At 48.1% G+C, this 21768-nt stretch overlaps 1 protein-coding gene across 3 annotated transcripts in view; it reads right to left on the reverse strand.

The window, feature by feature from the left end:
* Window positions 1–21768, reverse strand: part of PRELID3A (PRELI domain containing 3A) — a 132828-nt gene that overhangs the window by 89993 nt on the left and 21067 nt on the right. Inside the window, exon 1 of one of the 3 annotated variants that reach the window (XM_069728944.1) lies at window positions 17612–17943. The exons of 1 other annotated variant lie outside the window; for it this stretch is intronic. In XM_069728944.1, coding sequence (XP_069585045.1) covers window positions 17612–17643 — 32 coding nt within the window. In that variant the 5' untranslated portion in view covers window positions 17644–17943. Of the gene's footprint in view, window positions 1–17611; window positions 17947–21768 lie in introns of those variants that run through there. One more of the 3 variants, XM_069728945.1, reaches the window with a different exon arrangement.

A 21768-nucleotide genomic window follows, 5' to 3' on the forward strand; every position in this document is an offset into this window, starting at 1 on the left:
AGCAGCAGTGGATTGCGCCTAACACTACCTATGCAACTCGGCACTGCCTGAGGAGCTGACTAGCCTGAAGATAGAAATACAAGCCTGACTTGCCTCAGAGAAATACCCCAAAGGAATAGGCAGCCCCCCACATATAATGACTGTTAGCAAGATGAAAAGACAAAACGTAGGAATGAAATAGATTCAGCAAAGTGAGGCCCGATATTTTAGACAGAGCGAGGATAGCAAAGAGAACTATGCAGTCTACAAAAAACCCTAAAGCAGAACCACGCAAAGGGGGGCAAAAAGATCCACCGTGCCGAACTAACGGCACGGCGGTGCACCCTTTGCGTCTCAGAGCTTCCAGCAAAAGAGAATAGCACAGCTGGACAGAAAAAACGGAAACAAAAACAAAGTAACACTTATCTAGCAGAGCAGCAGGCCACAGGAAAGATGCAGTAGCTCAGATCCAACACTGGAACATTGACAAGGAGCAAGGAAGACAGACTCAGGTGGAGTTAAATAGCAAGGCAGCCAACGAGCTCACCAAAACACCTGAGGGAGGAAGCCCAGAGGCTGCAATACCACTTGTGAAAACAGGAGTGAATTCAGCCACAGAATTCACAACAGTACCCCCCCCTTGAGGAGGGGTCACTGAACCCTCACCAGAACCCCCAGGCCGACCAGGATGAGCCACATGAAAGGCACGAACAAGATCTGGGGCATGGACATCAGAGGCAAAAACCCAGGAATTATCCTCCTGAGCATAACCCTTCCATTTGACCAGATACTGGAGTTTCCGTCTAGAGACACGAGAATCCAAAATTTTCTCCACAATATACTCCAATTCCCCCTCCACCAAAACAGGGGCAGGAGGCTCCACAGATGGAACCATAGGTGCCACGTATCTTCTCAACAACGACCTATGGAATACATTATGTATGGAAAAGGAGTCTGGGAGGGTCAGACGAAAAGACACCGGATTGAGAATCTCAGAAATCCTATACGGACCAATAAAACGAGGTTTAAATTTAGGAGAGGAAACCTTCATAGGAATATGACGAGAAGATAACCAAACCAGATCCCCAACACGAAGTCGGGGACCCACACGGCGTCTACGATTAGCGAAAAGCTGAGCCTTCTCCTGGGACAAGGTCAAATTGTCCACTACCTGAGTCCAGATCTGCTGCAACCTGTCCACCACAGAATCCACACCAGGACAGTCCGAAGACTCAACCTGTCCTGAAGAGAAACGAGGATGGAACACAGAATTGCAGAAAAATGGAGAGACCAAGGTAGCCGAGCTGGCCCGATTATTAAGGGCGAACTCAGCCAACGGCAAAAATGACACCCAATCATCCTGGTCAGCAGAAACAAAACATCTCAGATATGTTTCCAAGGTCTGATTGGTTCGTTCGGTCTGGCCATTAGTCTGAGGATGGAAGGCCGAGGAAAAAGATAGGTCAATGCCCATCCTACCACAAAAGGCTCGCCAGAACCTCGAGACAAACTGGGAACCTCTGTCAGAAATAATATTCTCAGGAATGCCATGCAAACGAACCACATGCTGGAAGAACAAAGGCACCAAATCAGAGGAGGAAGGCAATTTAACCAAGGGCACCAGATTGACCATTTTAGAAAAGCGATCACAGACCACCCAAATGACGGACATCTTTTGAGAAACGGGAAGGTCAGAAATGAAATCCATCGAAATATGTGTCCAAGGCCTCTTCGGGACCGGCAAGGGCAAAAGCAACCCACTGGCACGTGAACAGCAGGGCTTAGCCCTAGCACAAATCCCACAGGACTGCACAAAAGCACGCACATCCCGTGACAGAGATGGCCACCAGAAGGATCTAGCCACTAACTCTCTGGTACCAAAGATTCCTGGATGACCAGCCAGCACCGAACAATGAAGTTCAGAGATAACTTTACTAGTCCACCTATCAGGGACGAACAGTTTCTCGGCCGGACAACGATCAGGTTTATTAGCCTGAAATTTCTGCAACACTCTCCGCAAATCAGGAGAGATGGCAGACACAATGACTCCTTCCTTGAGGATACTCGCCGGCTCAGATAACCCCGGAGAGTCGGGCACAAAACTCCTAGACAGAGCATCCGCCTTCACATTTTTAGAGCACGGAAGGTACGAAATCACAAAATCAAAACGAGCAAAAAATAACGACCAACGGGCCTGTCTAGGATTCAAGCGCTTGGCAGACTTGAGATAAGTAAGATTCTTATGATCAGTCAATACCACCACGCGATGCTTAGCTCCCTCAAGCCAATGACGCCACTCCTCGATTGCCCACTTCATGGCCAGCAACTCTCGGTTGCCCACATCATAATTACGCTCAGCAGCAGAAAATTTCCTGGAAAAGAAAGCACATGGTTTCAACACTGAGCAACCAGAACCTCTCTGTGACAAAACCGCCCCTGCTCCAATCTCAGAAGCATCAACCTCGACCTGGAACGGAAGAGAAACATCTGGTTGACACAACACAGGGGCACAGCAAAAACGACGCTTCAACTCCTGAAAAGCTTCCACGGCAGCAGAAGACCAATTAACCAAATCAGCACCCTTCTTGGTCAAATCGGTCAATGGTCTGGCAATGCTAGAAAAATTACAGATGAAGCGACGATAAAAATTAGCAAAGCCCAGGAATTTCTGCAGACTTTTCAGAGATGTCGGCTGAGTCCAATCCTGGATGGCCTGGACCTTAACCGGATCCATCTCGATAGTAGAAGGGGAAAAGATGAACCCCAAAAATGAAACTTTCTGCACACCGAAGAGACACTTTGATCCCTTCACGAACAAGGAATTAGCACGCAGTACCTGGAAAACCATTCTGACTTGCTTCACATGAGACTCCCAATCATCAGAGAAGATCAAAATGTCATCCAAGTAAACAATCAGGAATTTATCCAGATACTCACGGAAAATGTCATGCATAAAAGACTGAAAAACAGATGGAGCATTGGCAAGTCCGAACGGCATCACCAGATACTCAAAATGACCCTCGGGCGTATTAAATGCCGTTTTCCATTCATCTCCCTGCCTGATTCTCACCAGATTATACGCACCACGAAGATCAATCTTAATAAACCAACTAGCCCCCTTAATCCGAGCAAACAAGTCAGATATCAATGGCAAGGGATACTGAAACTTAACAGTGATCTTATTAAGAAGGCGGTAATCAATACACGGTCTTAGCGAACCATCCTTTTTGGCTACAAAAAAGAACCCTGCTCCCAATGGTGATGACGATGGGCGAATATGTCCCTTCTCCAGGGATTCTTTCACATAACTGCGCATAGCGGTGTGTTCAGGCACGGACAAATTAAATAAACGACCCTTAGGGAATTTACTACCAGGAATCAAATTGATAGCACAATCACAATTCCTATGCGGAGGTAGGGCATCAGACTTGGGCTCTTCAAATACATCCTGAAAGTCAGACAAGAACTCTGGGATGTCAGAAGGAATGGATGACGAAATAGACAAAAATGGAACATCACCATGTACTCCCTGACAACCCCAGCTGGTTACCGACATAGAGTTCCAATCTAATACTGGATTATGGGTTTGTAGCCATGGCAACCCCAACACGACCACATCATGCAGATTATGCAGTACCAGAAAGCGAATAACTTCCTGATGTGCAGGAGCCATGCACATGGTCAGCTGGGCCCAGTACTGAGGCTTATTCTTGGCCAAAGGTGTAGCATCAATTCCTCTCAACGGAATAGGACACCGCAAAGGCTCCAAGAAAAATCCACAACGTTTAGCATAATCCAAATCCATCAGATTCAGGGCAGCGCCTGAATCCACAAACGCCATGACAGAATACGATGACAAAGAGCATATCAAGGTAATGGACAGAAGGAATTTGGACTGTACAGTACCAATGACGGCAGAGCTATCGAACCGCCTAGTGCGCTTAGGACAATTAGAAATAGCATGAGTGGAATCACCACAGTAGAAACACAGCCTGTTCAGACGTCTGTGTTCTTGCCGTTCAACTTTAGTCATAGTCCTGTCGCACTGCATAGGCTCAGGTTTACTCTCAGACAATACCGCCAGATGGTGCACATATTTACGCTCGCGCAAGCGACGACCGATCTGAATGGCCAAGGACATAGACTCATTCAAACCAGCAGGCATAGGAAATCCCACCATGACATCATTAAGAGCTTCAGAGAGACCCTTTCTGAACCAAGCCGCCAGTGCAGATTCATTCCACAGAGTGAGTACTGACCACTTCCTAAATTTCTGACAATATACTTCTACATCATCCTGACCCTGGCATAAAGCCAGCAAATTTTTCTCAGCCTGATCCACTGAATTAGGCTCATCGTAAAGCAATCCAAGCGCCTGGAAAAACGCATCAACATTACTCAATGCAGGGTCTCCTGGCGCAAGAGAAAACGCCCAGTCCTGTGGGTCGCCGCGCAAAAAAGAAATAATAATCAAAACCTGTTGAATAGGATTACCAGAAGAATGAGGTTTCAAGGCCAGAAATAGCTTACAATTATTTTTGAAGCTCAGGAACTTAGTTCTGTCACCAAAAAAACAAATCAGGAATAGGAATTCTTGGTTCTAGCATAGATTTCTGATCAATTGTATCTTGAATCTTTTGTACATTTAAAACGAGATTATCCATTGAGGAGCACAGAGCCTGAATATCCATGTCCACAGCTGTGTCCTGAAGCACTCTAATGTCTAGGGAAAAAAAAACAAAAAAAAAACTGAAGACAGAGCTGAGGAAAAAAAAAAAATGATGTCAGGACTTCTTTTTTCCCTCTATTGAGAATCATTGGTTTGGCTCCTTGTACTGTTATGCTGTGCTATCAGGCAACACAGTGTGCAGTAATCAGCGCACATACAGTGATATGGCAATAACCCAAAAACAATAGAACAAGCTCTGAGACGTGGAATCTCTGCAGACTGCAATACCTGAACCTATCCTCACACAACTAAAAGCAGCAGTGGATTGCGCCTAACACTACCTATGCAACTCGGCACTGCCTGAGGAGCTGACTAGCCTGAAGATAGAAATACAAGCCTGACTTGCCTCAGAGAAATACCCCAAAGGAATAGGCAGCCCCCCACATATAATGACTGTTAGCAAGATGAAAAGACAAAACGTAGGAATGAAATAGATTCAGCAAAGTGAGGCCCGATATTCTAGACAGAGCGAGGATAGCAAAGAGAACTATGCAGTCTACAAAAAACCCTAAAGCAGAACCACGCAAAGGGGGGCAAAAAGATCCACCGTGCCGAACTAACGGCACGGCGGTGCACCCTTTGCGTCTCAGAGCTTCCAGCAAAAGAGAATAGCACAGCTGGACAGAAAAAACGGAAACAAAAACAAAGTAACACTTATCTAGCAGAGCAGCAGGCCACAGGAAAGATGCAGTAGCTCAAATCCAACACTGGAACATTGACAAGGAGCAAGGAAGACAGACTCAGGTGGAGTTAAATAGCAAGGCAGCCAACGAGCTCACCAAAACACCTGAGGGAGGAAGCCCAGAGGCTGCAATACCACTTGTGACCACAGGAGTGAATTCAGCCACAGAATTCACAACACCCAACACCTCCTGATCCCAGCACCTTCTCATCCCAGCACCTTCTCATCCCACCACCTTCTCATCCCAGCACCTCCTGATCCCAGCATCACCCCACCTCTGCCGACACCTTGCCTCCTGTGACCCTGCTCTGCCGCCACCAGCCCTCAGGTAAGATACTGTAAATTCAGACAATAAGACGGACCCCCATCTTATAAAAAATATTTTTTTCTGCAATTTTCACCCCAAATTTGGGGTGCGTCTTATGGTTTGGTGCGTCTTATAGTCCGAAAAATACGGTATATTGACAGTGGTAGATTATGCCACACGGTATCCAGAGGCGGTTACGTTACCTAACATACTGGCAGAGACGGTGGTGGCCACCCTGCTCCAGGTTTTCTCACGGATTGGATTTCCCCAGGAGATTATCTTGGACCAGGGTACCCAGTTTACAGCAGAGGTGACCAACCAACTGTGGAAGCAGTGCGGCGTAAAGTCCATTAGAAGCGCCCCGTACCACCCACAAACCAATGGGTTGTGTGATCGCTTTAACGGGACATTAAAACAACTCATTGGGACTTTTACCAGGACCTACAGGGACTGGGAGAAATTCTTGCCACACCTCCTGTTTGCCTATCAGGAGGTGCCCCAAGAATCCACTGGGTTCTCCCCGTTCGAGCTGGTATACGGGAGACGGGTAAGGGGACCCCTAGACTTAGTGCTAGAACACTGGGAAGGGGAGGGCCTCATAGAAGGGGTACCTATTGTACCCTATGTGCTGAAATTCCGGGACCGCCTACAGGAGCTGACCCAGGCTGTACGTGAGAACATGCAGGTGACCCAGCGCGTATGGTACGATCGGAGGGCCAGAGAGCGCACCTTGGAAATAGGACAGAAGGTCCTGGTGTTAGAGCCCACTAGGCAGGATAAGTTCCAAGCTGCATGGCAGGGGCCCTACCAGGTAGTGGGGAAAATAGCCGACACAACCTATAATGTCGCCGATTGTGACGACCCCAGGGTTATCCGCATGTTCCACGTGAATATGCTGAAGCCCTACCGGGAGCGCCCTGAAGAGGTAGTGGCCATCTGTGCACCTCAAGCAGAGGATTTAGCCGGACTTCCCTTGCCAGATGTCTTAGGGGAAAGGACTCAGTCTAAAACATGGGACCAGGTACACTTAGGTGAAGACCTAGACCCCCGGGAGAGACAGCAGGCGGAGGAGTTGTTGAGGCAGCGACAAAGGATGTTTTCGGGGAGACCAGGGTACACTCGCCTGGCACAACACAAGGTTGAGACCCAGGATCAGACCCCCCTGCGACAAAACCCCTTCCGCGTCCCTGAGTCTGTTCGAGAGGGGATGCGACAAGAGATACAAGAGATGTTGCGTTTAGGGGTCATTGAAGAGTCAGATAGTCCCTGGGCATCCCCCTTAGTGTTAGTGCCCAAGAAGGATGGGACTACATGGTTTTGTGTAGACTATCATAAGCTCAATGAGAAAACAGTGACGGATGCATATCCCATGCCGCGTGTGGATGAGTTGTTAGACTGGCTGGCGGGGGCAAAGTATTTGACCACCATCGATCTATGCAAAGGCTACTAGCAGATTCCCCTTAGTCCTCACGCTATTCCCAAGTCGGCATTTTGTCACCCCGTTCGGCTTATTCCAGTTTCGAGTTATGCCATTCGGAATGAAGAATGCCCCGGCAACCTTCCAGAGGCTGGCTGACCGGCTTCTGGATGGTCTCCATGACTATGCTTGTGCCTACCTGGACGACATCGCCATCTAAAGTGTGACTTGGGAAGAGCATCTAAATCACCTAGAGACAGTATTGGACAGGATCCACAAGGCCGGAATCACCCTGATCCCAAACAAGTGTCACGTGGGCAAAGCAGAGGTTCAGTATTTAGGGCATTGGGTGGGAAGTGGGAAACAGCGACCAGAACCAGCCAAGATTGAGGCCATAGCCAAATGTCCCACCCCACGCACTAAAACCCAGGTCATGGCGTTTCTAGGGACAGCGGGGTATTATAGGAAATTCGTTCCCAATTACAGCAGCGTGGCCTGTTGTCATAGGCAATTCAGTATCACAATGGACATAGCGGTCAGAGCACATACAGTGATCTGACAATAACCCAAAATAATAGAACGAGCTCTGAGACGTGGGAACTCTGCAGACCGCAATCCCTAATCCTCTCCAAACAACACTAGAGGCAGCCGTGGATTGCGCCTAACTCTGCCTATGCAACTCGGCACAGCCTGAGAAACTAACTAGCCTGAAGATAGAAAATAAGCCTACCTTGCCTCAGAGAAATACCCCAAAGGAAAAGGCAGCCCCCCACATATAATGACTGTGAGTTAAGATGAAAAGACAAACGTAGGGATGAAATAGATTCAGCAAAGTGAGGCCCGACTTTCTTAACAGAGCGAGGATAGGAAAGATAACTTTGCGGTCTACACAAAACCCTAAAGAAAACCACGCAAAGGGGGTAAAAAGACCCTCCGTACCGAACTAACGGCACGGAGGTACACCCTTTGCGTCCCAGAGCTTCCAGCAAAACAATTAGACAAGCTGGACAGAAAAAATAGCAAACAAATAGCAAAGAAGAACTTAGCTATGCAGAGCAGCAGGCCACAGGAATGATCCAGGGAAAAACAAGTCCAACACTGGAACATTGACAGGAAGCATGGATCAAAGCATTAGGTGGAGTTAAGTAGAGAAGCACCTAACGACCTCACCAGATCACCTGAGGGAGGAAACTCAGAAGCCGAGGTACCACTTTCCTCCACAAACGGAAGCTCCCAGAGAGAATCAGCCGAAGTACCACTTGTGACCACAGGAGGGAGCTCTGCCACAGAATTCACAACAGTACCCCCCCCTTGAGGAGGGGTCACCGAACCCTCACCAGAGCCCCCAGGCCGACCAGGATGAGCCACATGAAAGGCACGAACAAGATCGGGAGCATGGACATCAGAGGCAAAAACCCAGGAATTATCTTCCTGAGCATAACCCTTCCATTTAACCAGATACTGGAGTTTCCGTCTTGAAACACGAGAATCCAAAATCTTCTCCACAATATACTCCAATTCCCCCTCCACCAAAACCGGGGCAGGAGGGTCAACAGATGGAACCATAGGTGCCACGTATGTCCGCAACAATGACCTATGGAATACGTTATGTATGGAAAAAAAATCTGGGAGGGTCAGACGAAAAGACACAGGATTAAGAACCTCAGAAATCCTATACGGACCAATGAAACGAGGTTTAAACTTAGGAGAGGAAACCTTCATAGGAATATGACGAGAAGATAACCAAGCCAGATCCCCAACATGAAGTCGGGGACCCACACGGCGTCTGCAATTAGCGAAACGTTGAGCCTTCTCCTGGGACAAGGTCAAATTGTCCACTACATGAGTCCAAATCTGCTGCAACCTGTCCACCACAGTATCCACACCAGGACAGTCCGAAGACTCAACCTGTCCTGAAGAGAAACGAGGATGGAACCCAGAATTGCAGGAAAATGGCGAAACCAAGGTAGCCGAGCTGGCCCGATTATTAAGGGCGAACTCAGCCAAAGGCAAAAAGGACACCCAGTCATCCTGATCGGCAGAAACAAAGCATCTCAGATAGGTTTCCAAGGTCTGATTGGTTCGTTCGGTCTGGCCATTAGTCTGAGGATGGAAAGCCGAGGAAAAAGACAAGTCAATGCCCATCCTACCACAAAAGGCTCGCCAAAACCTCGAAACAAACTGGGAACCTCTGTCAGAAACGATATTCTCTGGAATGCCATGCAAACGAACCACATGCTGGAAGAACAATGGCACCAAATCAGAGGAGGAAGGCAATTTAGACAAGGGTACCAGATGGACCATCTTAGAAAAGCGATCACAGACCACCCAAATGACTGACATCTTTTGAGAAACGGGAAGATCTGAAATAAAATCCATAGAGATATGTGTCCAAGGCCTCTTCGGGACCGGCAAGGGCAAAAGCAACCCACTGGCACGAGAACAGCAGGGCTTAGCCCGAGCACAAATCCCACAGGACTGCACAAAAGTACGCACATCCCGCGACAGAGATGGCCACCAAAAGGATCTAGCCACTAACTCTCTGGTACCAAAGATTCCAGGATGACCAGCCAACACCGAACAATGATCCTCAGAGATAACTTTATTCGTCCACCTATCAGGGACAAACAGTTTCTCCGCTGGACAACGATCAGGTTTATTAGCCTGAAATTTTTGCAGCACCCGCCGCAAATCAGGGGAGATGGCAGACACAATTACTCCTTCCTTGAGGATACCCGCCGGCTCAGATAAACCCGGAGAGTCGGGCACAAAACTCCTAGACAGAGCATCTGCCTTCACATTTTTAGAGCCCGGAAGGTACGAAATCACAAAGTCAAAACGGGCAAAAAACAGCGACCAACGAGCCTTTCTAGGATTCAAACGCTTAGCAGACTCGAGATAAGTCAAGTTCTTATGATCAGTCAATACCACCACGCGATGCTTAGCTCCTTCAAGCCAATGACGCCACTCCTCGAATGCCCACTTCATGGCCAGCAACTCTCGGTTGCCCACATCATAATTTCGCTCAGCAGGCGAAAACTTCCTGGAAAAAAAAGCGCATGGTTTCATCACTGAGCAATCAGAACCTCTCTGCGACAAAACAGCCCCTGCTCCAATCTCAGAAGCATCAACCTCGACCTGGAACGGAAGAGAAACATCTGGTTGACACAACACAGGGGCAGAAGAAAAACGACGACGCTTCAACTCTTGAAAAGCTTCCACAGCAGCAGAAGACCAATTGACCAAATCAGCACCCTTCTTGGTCAAATCGGTCAATGGTTTGGCAATACTAGAAAAATTGCAGATGAAGCGACGATAAAAATTAGCAAAGCCTAGGAACTTTTGCAGACTTTTCAGAGATGTCGGCTGAGTCCAATCATGGATGGCTTGGACCTTAACAGGATCCATCTCGATAGTAGAAGGGGAAAAGATGAACCCCAAAAATTAAACCTTCTGCACACCAAAGACACTTTGATCCCTTCACAAACAAAGAATTAGCACGCAGGACCTGAAAAACCGTTTTGACCTGCTTCACATGAGACTCCCAATCATCCGAGAAGATCAAAATGTCATCCAAGTACACAATCAGGAATTTATCCAGGTACTCTCGGAAGATGTCATGCATAAAGGACTGAAACACTGATGGAGCATTGGCAAGTCCGAATGGCATCACTAGATACTCAAAATGACCCTCGGGCATATTAAATGCAGTTTTCCATTCATCGCCTCGCCTGATTCGCACCAGATTATATGCACCACGAAGATCTATCTTGGTGAACCAACTAGCCCCCTTAATCCGAGCAAACAAATCAGATAACAATGGCAAGGGGTACTGAAATTTAACAGTGATCTTATTAAGAAGGCGGTAATCTATACAAGGTCTCAGCGAACCATCCTTCTTGGCTACAAAAAAGAACCCTGCTCCTAATGGCGACGATGACGGGCGAATATGCCCCTTCTCCAGGGATTCCTTCACATAACTGCGCATAGCGGTGTGCTCAGGCACGGATAAATTAAACAGTCGACCTTTTGGGAATTTACTACCAGGAATCAAATTGATAGCACAATCACAATCCCTATGCGGAGGTAGGGCATCGGACTTGGGCTCATCAAATACATCCCGGTAATCAGACAAGAACTCTGGAACCTCAGAAGGGGTGGATGACGAAATTGACAGAAATGGAACATCACCATGTACCCCCTGACAACCCCAGCTGGACACCGACATGGATTTCCAATCCAATACTGGATTATGGGCTTGTAGCCATGGCAACCCCAACACGACCACATCATGCAGATTATGCAACACCAGAAAGCGAATAACCTCCTGATGTGCAGGAGCCATGCACATGGTCAGCTGGGTCCAGTATTGAGGCTTATTCTTGGCCAAAGGCATAGCATCAATTCCTCTCAATGGAATAGAACACTGCAAGGGCTCCAAGAAAAACCCACAACGCTTAGCATATTCCAAGTCCATCAAATTCAGGGCAGCGCCTGAATCCACAAACGCCATGACAGAATACGATGACAAAGAGCAGATCAAGGTAACGGACAGAAGAAATTTTGACTGTACTGTACCAATGGTGGCAGACCTAGCGAACCGCTTAGTGCGCTTAGGACAATCAGAGATAGCATGAGTGGAATCACCACAGTAGAAACACAGCCCATTCAGACGTCTGTGTTCTTGCCGTTCAACTCTGGTCATAGTCCTATCGCACTGCATAGGCTCAGGTTTAATCTCAGGTAACACCGCCAAATGGTGCACAGATTTACGCTCACGCAAGCGTCGACCGATCTGAATGGCCAAAGACATAGACTCATTCAAACCAGCAGGCATAGGAAATCCCACCATGACATCCTTAAGGGCTTCAGAGAGACCCTTTCTGAATATAGTTGTGGTGTGAGAGGCAATTCAGTATCACAATGGACATAGAGGTCAGAGCACATACAGTGATCTGACAATAACCCAAAATAATAGAACGAGCTCTGAGACGTGGGAACTCTGCAGACCGCAATCCCTGATCCTCTCCAAACACAACTAGAGGCAGCCGTGGATTGCGCCTAACGCTACCTATGCAACTCGGCACAGCCTGAGAAACTAACTAGCCTGAAGATAGAAAAAATAAGCCTACCTTGCCTCAGAGAAATACCCCAAAGGAAAAGGCAGCCCCCCACATATAATGACTGTGAGTAAGATGAAAAGACAAACGTAGGGATGAAATAGATTCTACAAAGTGAGGCCCGATATTCTAGACAGAACGAGGATAGGAAAGATAACTTTGCGGTCTACACAAAACCCTAAAGAAAACCACGCAAAGGGGCAAAAAGACCCTCCGTACCGAACTAACGGCACGGAGGTACACCCTTTGCATCCCAGAGCTTCCAGCAAAACAAATAGACAAGCTGGAAAGAAAAAATAGCAACAAATAGCAAAGAAGCACTTAGCTATGCAAAGCAGCAGGCCACAGGAATGATCCAGAGAAACACAAGTCCAACACTGGAACATTGACAGGAAGCATGAATCAAAGCATTAGGTGGGGTTAAGTAGAGAAGCACCTAACGACCTCACCAGATGACCTGAGGGAGGAAACTCAGAAGCAGCAGTACCAGTTTCCTCCACAAACGGAAGCTCCCAGAGAGAATCAGCCGAAGTACCACTTGTGACCACAGGAGGGAGCTCTGCCACAGAATTCACAACATAGCTGCCAGCGCAGATTCATTCCATTGAGTGAGCACGGGCCACTTTCTAAATTTCTGGCAATATACCTCTATCTCATCCTGAGCCTGACAAAGAGCCAGCAAATTTTTTTCTGCCTGATCCACTGAATTAGGCTCATCGTACAGCAATCCAAGCGCCAGGAAAAACGCATCGACATTACTTAATGCAGGATCTCCTGACGCAAGAGAAAATGCCCAGTCCTGAGGGTCGCCACGCAAAAAAGAAATGACTATCCTAACCTGTTGAACTGGGTCACCAGAGGAGCGAGGTTTCAAAGCCAGAAATAGTTTACAATTATTTTTGAAACTCAGAAATTTAGTTCTATCTCCAAATAACAAATCTGGAATAGGAATTCTCGGTTCTAACAAAGAATTCTGAACCACAAAATCTTGAATATTTTGAACTCTTGCCGTGATCTGATCCACACATGAAGACAGACCTTTAATGTCCATTGCTACACCTGTGTCCTGAACCACCCAAATGTCTAGGGGAAAAAAAAGGCAAAACACAGTGCAAAGAAAAAAAAATGGTCTCAGAACTTCTTTTTTCCCTCTATTGAGAATCATTAGCACTTTGGGCTTCCTGTACTGTTGTGATAGGCAATTCAGTATCACAATGGACATAGCGGTCAGAGCACATACAGTGATCTGTCAATAACCCAAAATAATAGAACGAGCTCTGAGACGTGGGAACTCTGCAGACCGCAATCCCTAATCCTCTGCAAACAACACTAGAGGCAGCCATGGATTGCGCCTAACTCTGCCTATGCAACTCGGCACAGCCTGAGAAACTAACTAGCCTGAAGATAGAAAATAAGCCTACCTTGCCTCAGAGAAATACCCCAAAGGAAAAGGCAGCCCCCCACATATAATGACTGTGAGTTAAGATGAAAAGACAAACGTAGGGATGAAATAGATTCAGCAAAGTGAGGCCCGACTTTCTTAACAGAGCGAGGATAGGAAAGATAACTTTGCGGTCTACACAAAACCCTAAAGAAAACCACGCAAAGGGGGTAAAAAGACCCTCCGTACCGAACTAACGGCATGGAGGTACACCCTTTGCGTCCCAGAGCTTCCAGCAAAACAATTAGACAAGCTGGACAGAAAAAATAGCAAACAAATAGCAAAGAAGAACTTAGCTATGCAGAGCAGCAGGCCACAGGAATGTTCCAGGGAAAAACAAGTCAAACACTGGAACATTGACAGGAAGCATGGATCAAAGCATTAGGTGGAGTTAAGTAGAGAAGCACCTAACGACCTCACCAGATCACCTGAGGGAGGAAACTCAGAAGCCGCAGTACCACTTTCCTCCACAAACGGAAGCTCCCAGAGAGAATCAGCCGAAGTACCACTTGTGACCACAGGAGGGAGCTCTGCCACAGAATTCACAACAGTGGCCAAGCCCCTCACTGATCTGACCCGTAAGAACCAACCCCGCCAGGTAACCTGGACCCCAGAGTGTGAGGAAGCCTTCCGCCAACTAAAGGACGCCCTCACCAATACCCTTGTATTGGCCGCACCCAATCCAACTAAACGTTTCCTTGTTCACACAGACGCTTCTATGTTTGGATTGGGGGCAGTACTGAGCCAAATCGGGCCGGACGGCCAAGAACACCCGGTAGTCGGAAACTACTGCCCCGTGAAGTAAGCTATGTGGCCATCGAGAAGGAGTGCCTGGCGGTAGTATGGGCACTCAAAACGTTGCAACTATATTTGTATGGACGACAGTTTTCCCTCCTAACGGACCATAATCCCCTAGTCTGGCTTAATCGGGTCTCCGGAGACAACACCAGATTGCTGCGGTGGAGTTTAGCCATCCACAACAGACCCGGCAAACAAAGCGGTAATGCCGATGGACTAAGTCGACAAACGGAACTTGTACTAACCCCATAAACTTCGGTCATCCCCAAACCGATCCGTTAAGGATCAGACTGTGTATGCCAATTGCGTCGCTGAAAAGGGGAGCCGTGTTACGGAACCGCTCAGCACCCAGAATATGTTGTGCAGTTATATGTATGTATCATAGGTGAGATGCATGTCCCTAATGCATCAGCCCACAGGCTGCACCCCTGGGCAGAGGGGACACGATATTCCCCTTTTGTCCTCCCCCCACCTTTGTAATTCCCACAGTAAATATCGGCAGGCTCCGGCCACCTGCGGCTATTGTAATGTATGTCTGGCCTGCTGCTTTTCTATTGGCCTGCCCTTTGTATCTGTGTGATATATTCTGTGTCCTGTAAGTAAAGTTTTGTCAAACTGGAAATACGTGGAGAAGCAGTGATCTTTTATATGCGCCCATGTAACAAAGCAATTCCAGCCAGCGGCCTTCATTCACACTCCAGCCAAAGCAGAGTGGACCTCCTGAAACACGGGGTGGTACTGAAAGAGGTACCCCAGCTTGGTAGACCCCGTTACAGATGGTGACGGACAGGTACATACAGTCACTATATCACACTATATGGACGTGACGGTCAGGTACATACAGTCACTATATCACACTATATAGATGGTGACGGTCAGGTACATACAGTCACTATATCACACTATATGGATGGTGATGAACAGGTACATACAGTCACTATATCACACTATATGGATGGTGGCGGTCAGGTACATACAATCACTATATCACACTATATGGATGGTGGCGGTTAGGTATATACAGCCACTATGTCACACTATCTGGATGGTGACGGTCAGGTACATACAGTCACTATATCACACTATATGGATGGTGGTGGTCAGGTACATACAGCCACTATATCACACTATATGGATGGTGGCGGTTAGGTATATACAGCCACTATGTCACACTATCTGGATGGTGACGGTCAGGTACATACAGTCACTATATCATACTATATGAATGGTGGCGGTCAGGTACATACAGTCACTATGTCACACTATCTGGATGGTGACGGACAGGTACATACAGTCACTATGTCACACTATCTGGATGGTGGCGGTCAGGAACATACAGTCACTATATCACACTACATGGCGGTCAGGTACATACAGTCACTATGTCACACTATATGGATGGTGGCGGTCAGGTACATACAGTCACTATATGACACTATATGGTGGTTAGGTACATACAGTCACTATATCACACTATATGAATGGTGGCGGTCAGGTACATACAGTCGCTATGTCACACTATCCTGATGGTGGCGGTCAGGTACATACAGTCACTATGTCACACTATCTGGATGGTGGCGATCAGGTACACACAGTCACTATGTCACACTATCTGGATGGTGGCGGTCAGGTACATACAGTCACTATGTCACACTATATGGATGGTGGCGGTCAGGTACATACAGTCACTATATCACACTATATGGCGGTCAGGTACATACAGTCACTACATCACACTATATGAATGGTGGCGGTCAGGTACATACAGTCACTATGTCACACTATCTGGATGGTGGCGGTCAGGTACATACAGTCACTATTTCACACTATCTGGATGGTGGCAGTCAGGTACATACAGTCACTATGTCACACTATCTGGATGGTGGCGGTCAGGTACATACAGTCACTATATCACACTATATGGCGGTCAGGTACATACAGTCACTATGTCACACTATATGGATGGTGGCAGTCAGGACATACAGTCACTATATCACACTATATGGCGGTCAGGTACATACAGTCACTATATCACACTATATGGATGGTGGCGGTCAGGTACATACAGTCGCTATGTCACACTATCTGGATGGTGTCGGTCAGGTACATACAGTCACTATGTCACACTATCTGGATGGTGGCGGTCAGATACATACAGTCAGTATGTCACACTATATGGATGGTGGCGGTCAGGTACATACAGTCACTATATCACACTATATGGCGGTCAGGTACATACAGTCAGTATGTCACACTATATGGCGGTCAGGTACATACAGTCACTATATCACACTATATGGCGGTCAGGTACATACAGTCACTATATCACACTATATGGCGGTCAGGTACATACAGTCAGTATGTCACACTATATGGATGGTGGCGGTCAGGTACATACAGTCGCTATATCACACTATATGGATGGTGGCGGTCAGGTACATACAGTCACTATATCACACTATATGGCGGTCAGGTACATACAGTCACTGTATCACACTATATGGCGGTCAGGTACATACAGTCACTGTATCACACTATATGGCGGTCAGGTACATACAGTCACTGTATCACACTATATGGCGGTCAGGTACATACAGTCACTATATCACACTATATGGCGGTCAGGTACATACAGTCACTATATCACACTATATGAATGGTGGCGGTCAGGTACATACAGTCAGTATGTCACACTATATGGATGGTGGCGGTCAGGTACATACAGTCACTATATCACACTATATGGCGGTCAGGTACATACAGTCAGTATGTCACACTATATGGCGGTCAGGTACATACAGTCACTATATCACACTATATGGCGGTCAGGTACATACAGTCACTGTATCACACTCTATGGCGGTCAGGTACATACAGTCACTGTATCACACTATATGGCGGTCAGGTACATACAGTCACTATATCACACTATATGAATGGTGGCGGTCAGGTACATACAGTCAGTATGTCACACTATCTGGATGGTGGCTGTCAGGTACATACAGTCACTGTATGACACTATATAGCGGTCATGTGTATACAGTAATATATTAGTCGTCTGTATACAGTTATCTCAGGTATATACAGATCTCAGCAGCCCTTGGCTGTGCAGACCCAGGACAATGCCGGCACAGGTACCTGAACACATGCTCTGAGCTCCAGATCCTCATGTCTTCCTCCCTGTGCGGAGAAGATGTGCGCTCAGTGCGGTGTGGAGCTGCTCATCACCGGGGACGGGTCCTCAGCCCTGTAGGTGCGCGTCCGGCATGCGGCATGTCTGGATGGGGCGGTTGAGGAACGGTGCAGCCAGTGGGTGTGAGGGCTCCGGTGTACCGGCTCTGCCGCTGCCTCCCTGGTTACCGGCTGCTGAGGATGCGCCCTCCCTCCACCGTGTCGCATCAGCAGCAGCGCACGTCACGGGACTCCTGTCATTACAGTGAGGGCTGGTCCAGTCCATTGTGTTCTGTGCGGCCCTGAGGGAGGCACACGGGGGACGGCACGACGGGCTGCCTCCTGATAACAGCAGATGGCACTCACTGCAGCATGGGCTGTTACTGGGCATCATGGCTGAGCTGCCACCATTCTCAGCGCAGCCCTTGTATTAAGGCTATGTTCACACCTTGCGGCGTCCCTCTGCGGGTTTTCCCGCAGCGGATTTGATAAATCTGCAGGGCAAAACAACTGCGGTTCTCCCTGCAGATTTATCGCGGTTTGTTCCGCGTTTTCCGCTGCGGGTTTCCGCCTATACTATTGATGCTGCATATGCAGCAATATGCAGCATCAATAGTAATGTTAAAAATAATAAAAATTGGTTATACTCACCCTCTGACGTCCCGCAGGTCCTGGTCGCACAGCAACTCTGACCGGACGGCCGCGTGCAGCGCCCAGGAGCTCCGGACATCAGAGGGTGAGTATAACCAGATTTTTTATTTTTTAACCCCAAATATGGTTCCCAGGGCCTGGAGGAGAGTCTCCTCTCCTCCACCCCGGGTACCACCCGCACATTATCCGCTTACTTCAATGTATTCCTATGGGTGCAGAATCGCAGCGATTCTGCACAAAGAAGTGACATGCTGCGGGTTGTAAACCGCTGCGTTCCCGCGCGGTTTTTCCCGCAGCATGTGCACAGCGGTTTGCGGTTTCCATAGGGTTTACATGTTACTGTAAACGCTATGGAAACTGCTGCGGACCCGCAGCATCAAAATCGCGGCGGTTCCGCGGTAAAAACCGCTAAGTGTGAATATAGCCTTATAGTTCATGAGGACTAAAACAGCTCACCTGGTCACAGCTTGTGTTTCCTTCTTACCTGGGCAAGGGGCGAACATATTATTGGGTGCAACCTGTGCAGTCCTACAGGGGTGAGTAAGGGGCCACCTGCCTCCAAAGCAGGCTTGGACTGGCACAGAGGAGAATCCTCCGGTGGGCCACTGATTACAACTATGGTGGCACACCCTAATTGTAGGCAGGGCCGGTTTAAGGCAAAGTGGGGCCCTAGGCAAAGTTTAAAATGAGGCCCCAAATGCTAACATATTGCACATCACACAGAAGCATTTGTGTGTGATCGACAATACTGAAGTCGTTGGACGCTTGTTTCCAGCCTCTTTCCACCGTCTGAGAATGATGGGGACAGAACATCACTAATAGATCACTAACAGGTCACCATACAGTATCATGTTATCAGCAGCACATCTACAGTTTACCCCGGCGATGTCCTGCTGAGAACAATGATTTTTATTCCGGCATTAACAATCCAATCACCCAATGAATATGCTGCATTTTGCTTGTTTGGTAAAATACACCCCATACTCCTCCATATATTATAATGTGCACCACAATCCTCCATATTGTAAAATGTATAATACACTCCTCATAATCCTCCATATAGTATTATACACTTCCCATAGTCCTCCATATAGCATAATACACTCCTCACAGTGCTCCATAAAGTATAATGCACCGCCATAGTCATCCATGTAGTACAATTCACTTCCCATAGTATAATGCACCCCAAAGTTCTTCATATAGTATAACGTATTCCCCCTAGTTCTCGATACAGTATAATGCAGCCCACATATAGTATAATGCAGTCACCACCCCACAGAATATAATGCAGCCACCCCACAGAGTATAATGCAGCCCCCTCACAGAGTATAATGTAACCTCCCTATAGAATATAATGCAGCCCCCCACAGTAGTATACAGCAGAGCCCACAGTAGTATACAGCACTGCCCACAGTAGTATATAACACAGCCCACAGTAGTATACAGCAGAGCCCACAGTAGTATACAGCAGAGCCCACAGTAGTATACAGCACTGCCCACAGTAGTATACAGCACTGTCCACAGTAGTATACAGCAGAGCCCACAGTAGTATACAGCATAGCCCACAGTAGTATACAGCAGAGCCCACAGTAGTATACAGCACTGCCCACAGTAGTATACAGCACTGCCCACAGTAGTATACAGCACTGCCCACAGTAGTATACAGCAGAGCCCACAGTAGTATACAGCACTGCCCACAGTAGTATACAGCAGAGCCCACAGTAGTATACAGCAGAGCCCACAGTAGTATACAGCATAGCCCACAGTAGTATACAGCAGAGCCCACAGTAGTATACAGCACTGCCCACAGTAGTATACAGCAGAGCCCACAGTAGTATACAGCACTGCCCACAGTAGTATACAGCAGAGCCCACAGTAGTATACAGCAGAGCCCACAGTTGTATACAGCAGAGCCCAGTAGTATACAGCAGAGCCCACAGTAGTATACAGCACAGCCCACAGTAGTATACAGCATAGCCCACAGTAGTATACAGCAGAGCACACAGTAGTATACAGCACTGCCCACAGTAGTATACAGCAGAGCCCACAGTAGTATACAGCAGAGCCCACAGTAGTATACAGCAGAGCCCAGTAGTATACAGCAGAGCCCACAGTAGTATACAGCACAGCCCACAGTAGTATACAGAATAGCCCACAGTAGTATACAGCAGAGCACACAGGAGTATACAGCACAGCTCACATCCCCCCTTCCCTCCCCGCCTCTCTCCTCCCGAGAAAGGCCGCACAGTCCAGTAAAAAAAAACAAAAAAAAAACAAGCTCCTTACCTCTCCCCGAGCCCACGCTGCTCCCTGCTCCTGTGTCGGCGGCTGCCGCCGCACTGCCTGGGTCACAGTGAGTGCGTGCGCACCCGCTGTGTCAGAGGCAGAGCGGGGTATGATGGGAGAGGGAGCGTCAGGTGACGCTCTCTCCTCCATCATTGCTTTGAACTGTACCGGCAGACGCCGGTATAGTTCAATGCGGCGGGGGAGTCAGCGCTGCCTCACAGGGGCCCCACAGCGGCTGCGTGACTTGCCGCTTGCTGGGGGCCCCTGGGGGAGTGGGGGCCCCAGGCAGCTGCCTGGTCTGCCTGCCCCTAAAGCCGGCCCTGATTGTAGGTATAGGGGAACCTGAGCAGATGACAGAGCTCTCACTAAAAAAATCTCTGTACAAAGATCCACACTAATATTACTGCCCAGGGCCGCCATCAGGGCATTACTGTCCTTACTGGCATATGGGGCACGGCGAGCAGAAGGGCACGGAGCAGGCCCCCCTCTGGGCACATGGTCCCTGGGGAAGGAGGATCCTGCCAGTTCAGTAGCTGAACATGCATCCTTGGACGCACGTTCAGTTAAAATCTATTGCCGTGCAGGCCCGCTCGGCAGTAGTTAAAAGCTGTCAGCCAATCACAGGCCGACAGCTGATGTCGTCGCACACGTCACTGGCGTATGATATCACTGTCATACGCCGGTGAGTCCACGCCTCAAATGGATAGAGGAGACTACGCCTATGGACCGCGGCCAGGAAAGGAAAATTTTTTTTTATTGAAAGCAGCAAGCCACAATATGTAGATTGGGCAGGATCATGGGACACATACGGCAGGATGGAGACAGATGGGGCAGGATGGAGACAGATGGGGCAGGATGGAGACAGATGGGGCAGCCGCAACATCATGGGACACATTGGGCAGAATAATAATAATAATTTTTATATGGCACCAACAAATTCCGCAGCACTTTACAATTAAGCGGGGACATGTACAGACAATAAATTCAGTACAAGTTAAGACAATTTAAACAGTGACATTAGGGGTGAGGTCCCTGCTCACAAACTTACAATCTACAAGGACGGAGACACATGGGGCAGGCTCATGGGATGAAATCATGGGACACATGGGGCAGGATGGAGACACATGGGAAAGAATCATGGAACACATTGGGTAGCATCATTTGACACATGGGGCAGGTTGGAGACA

This window comes from Ranitomeya imitator, chromosome 6 (assembly GCF_032444005.1).
Source record: "Ranitomeya imitator isolate aRanImi1 chromosome 6, aRanImi1.pri, whole genome shotgun sequence".
NCBI classification, from domain to species: domain Eukaryota; kingdom Metazoa; phylum Chordata; class Amphibia; order Anura; family Dendrobatidae; genus Ranitomeya; species Ranitomeya imitator.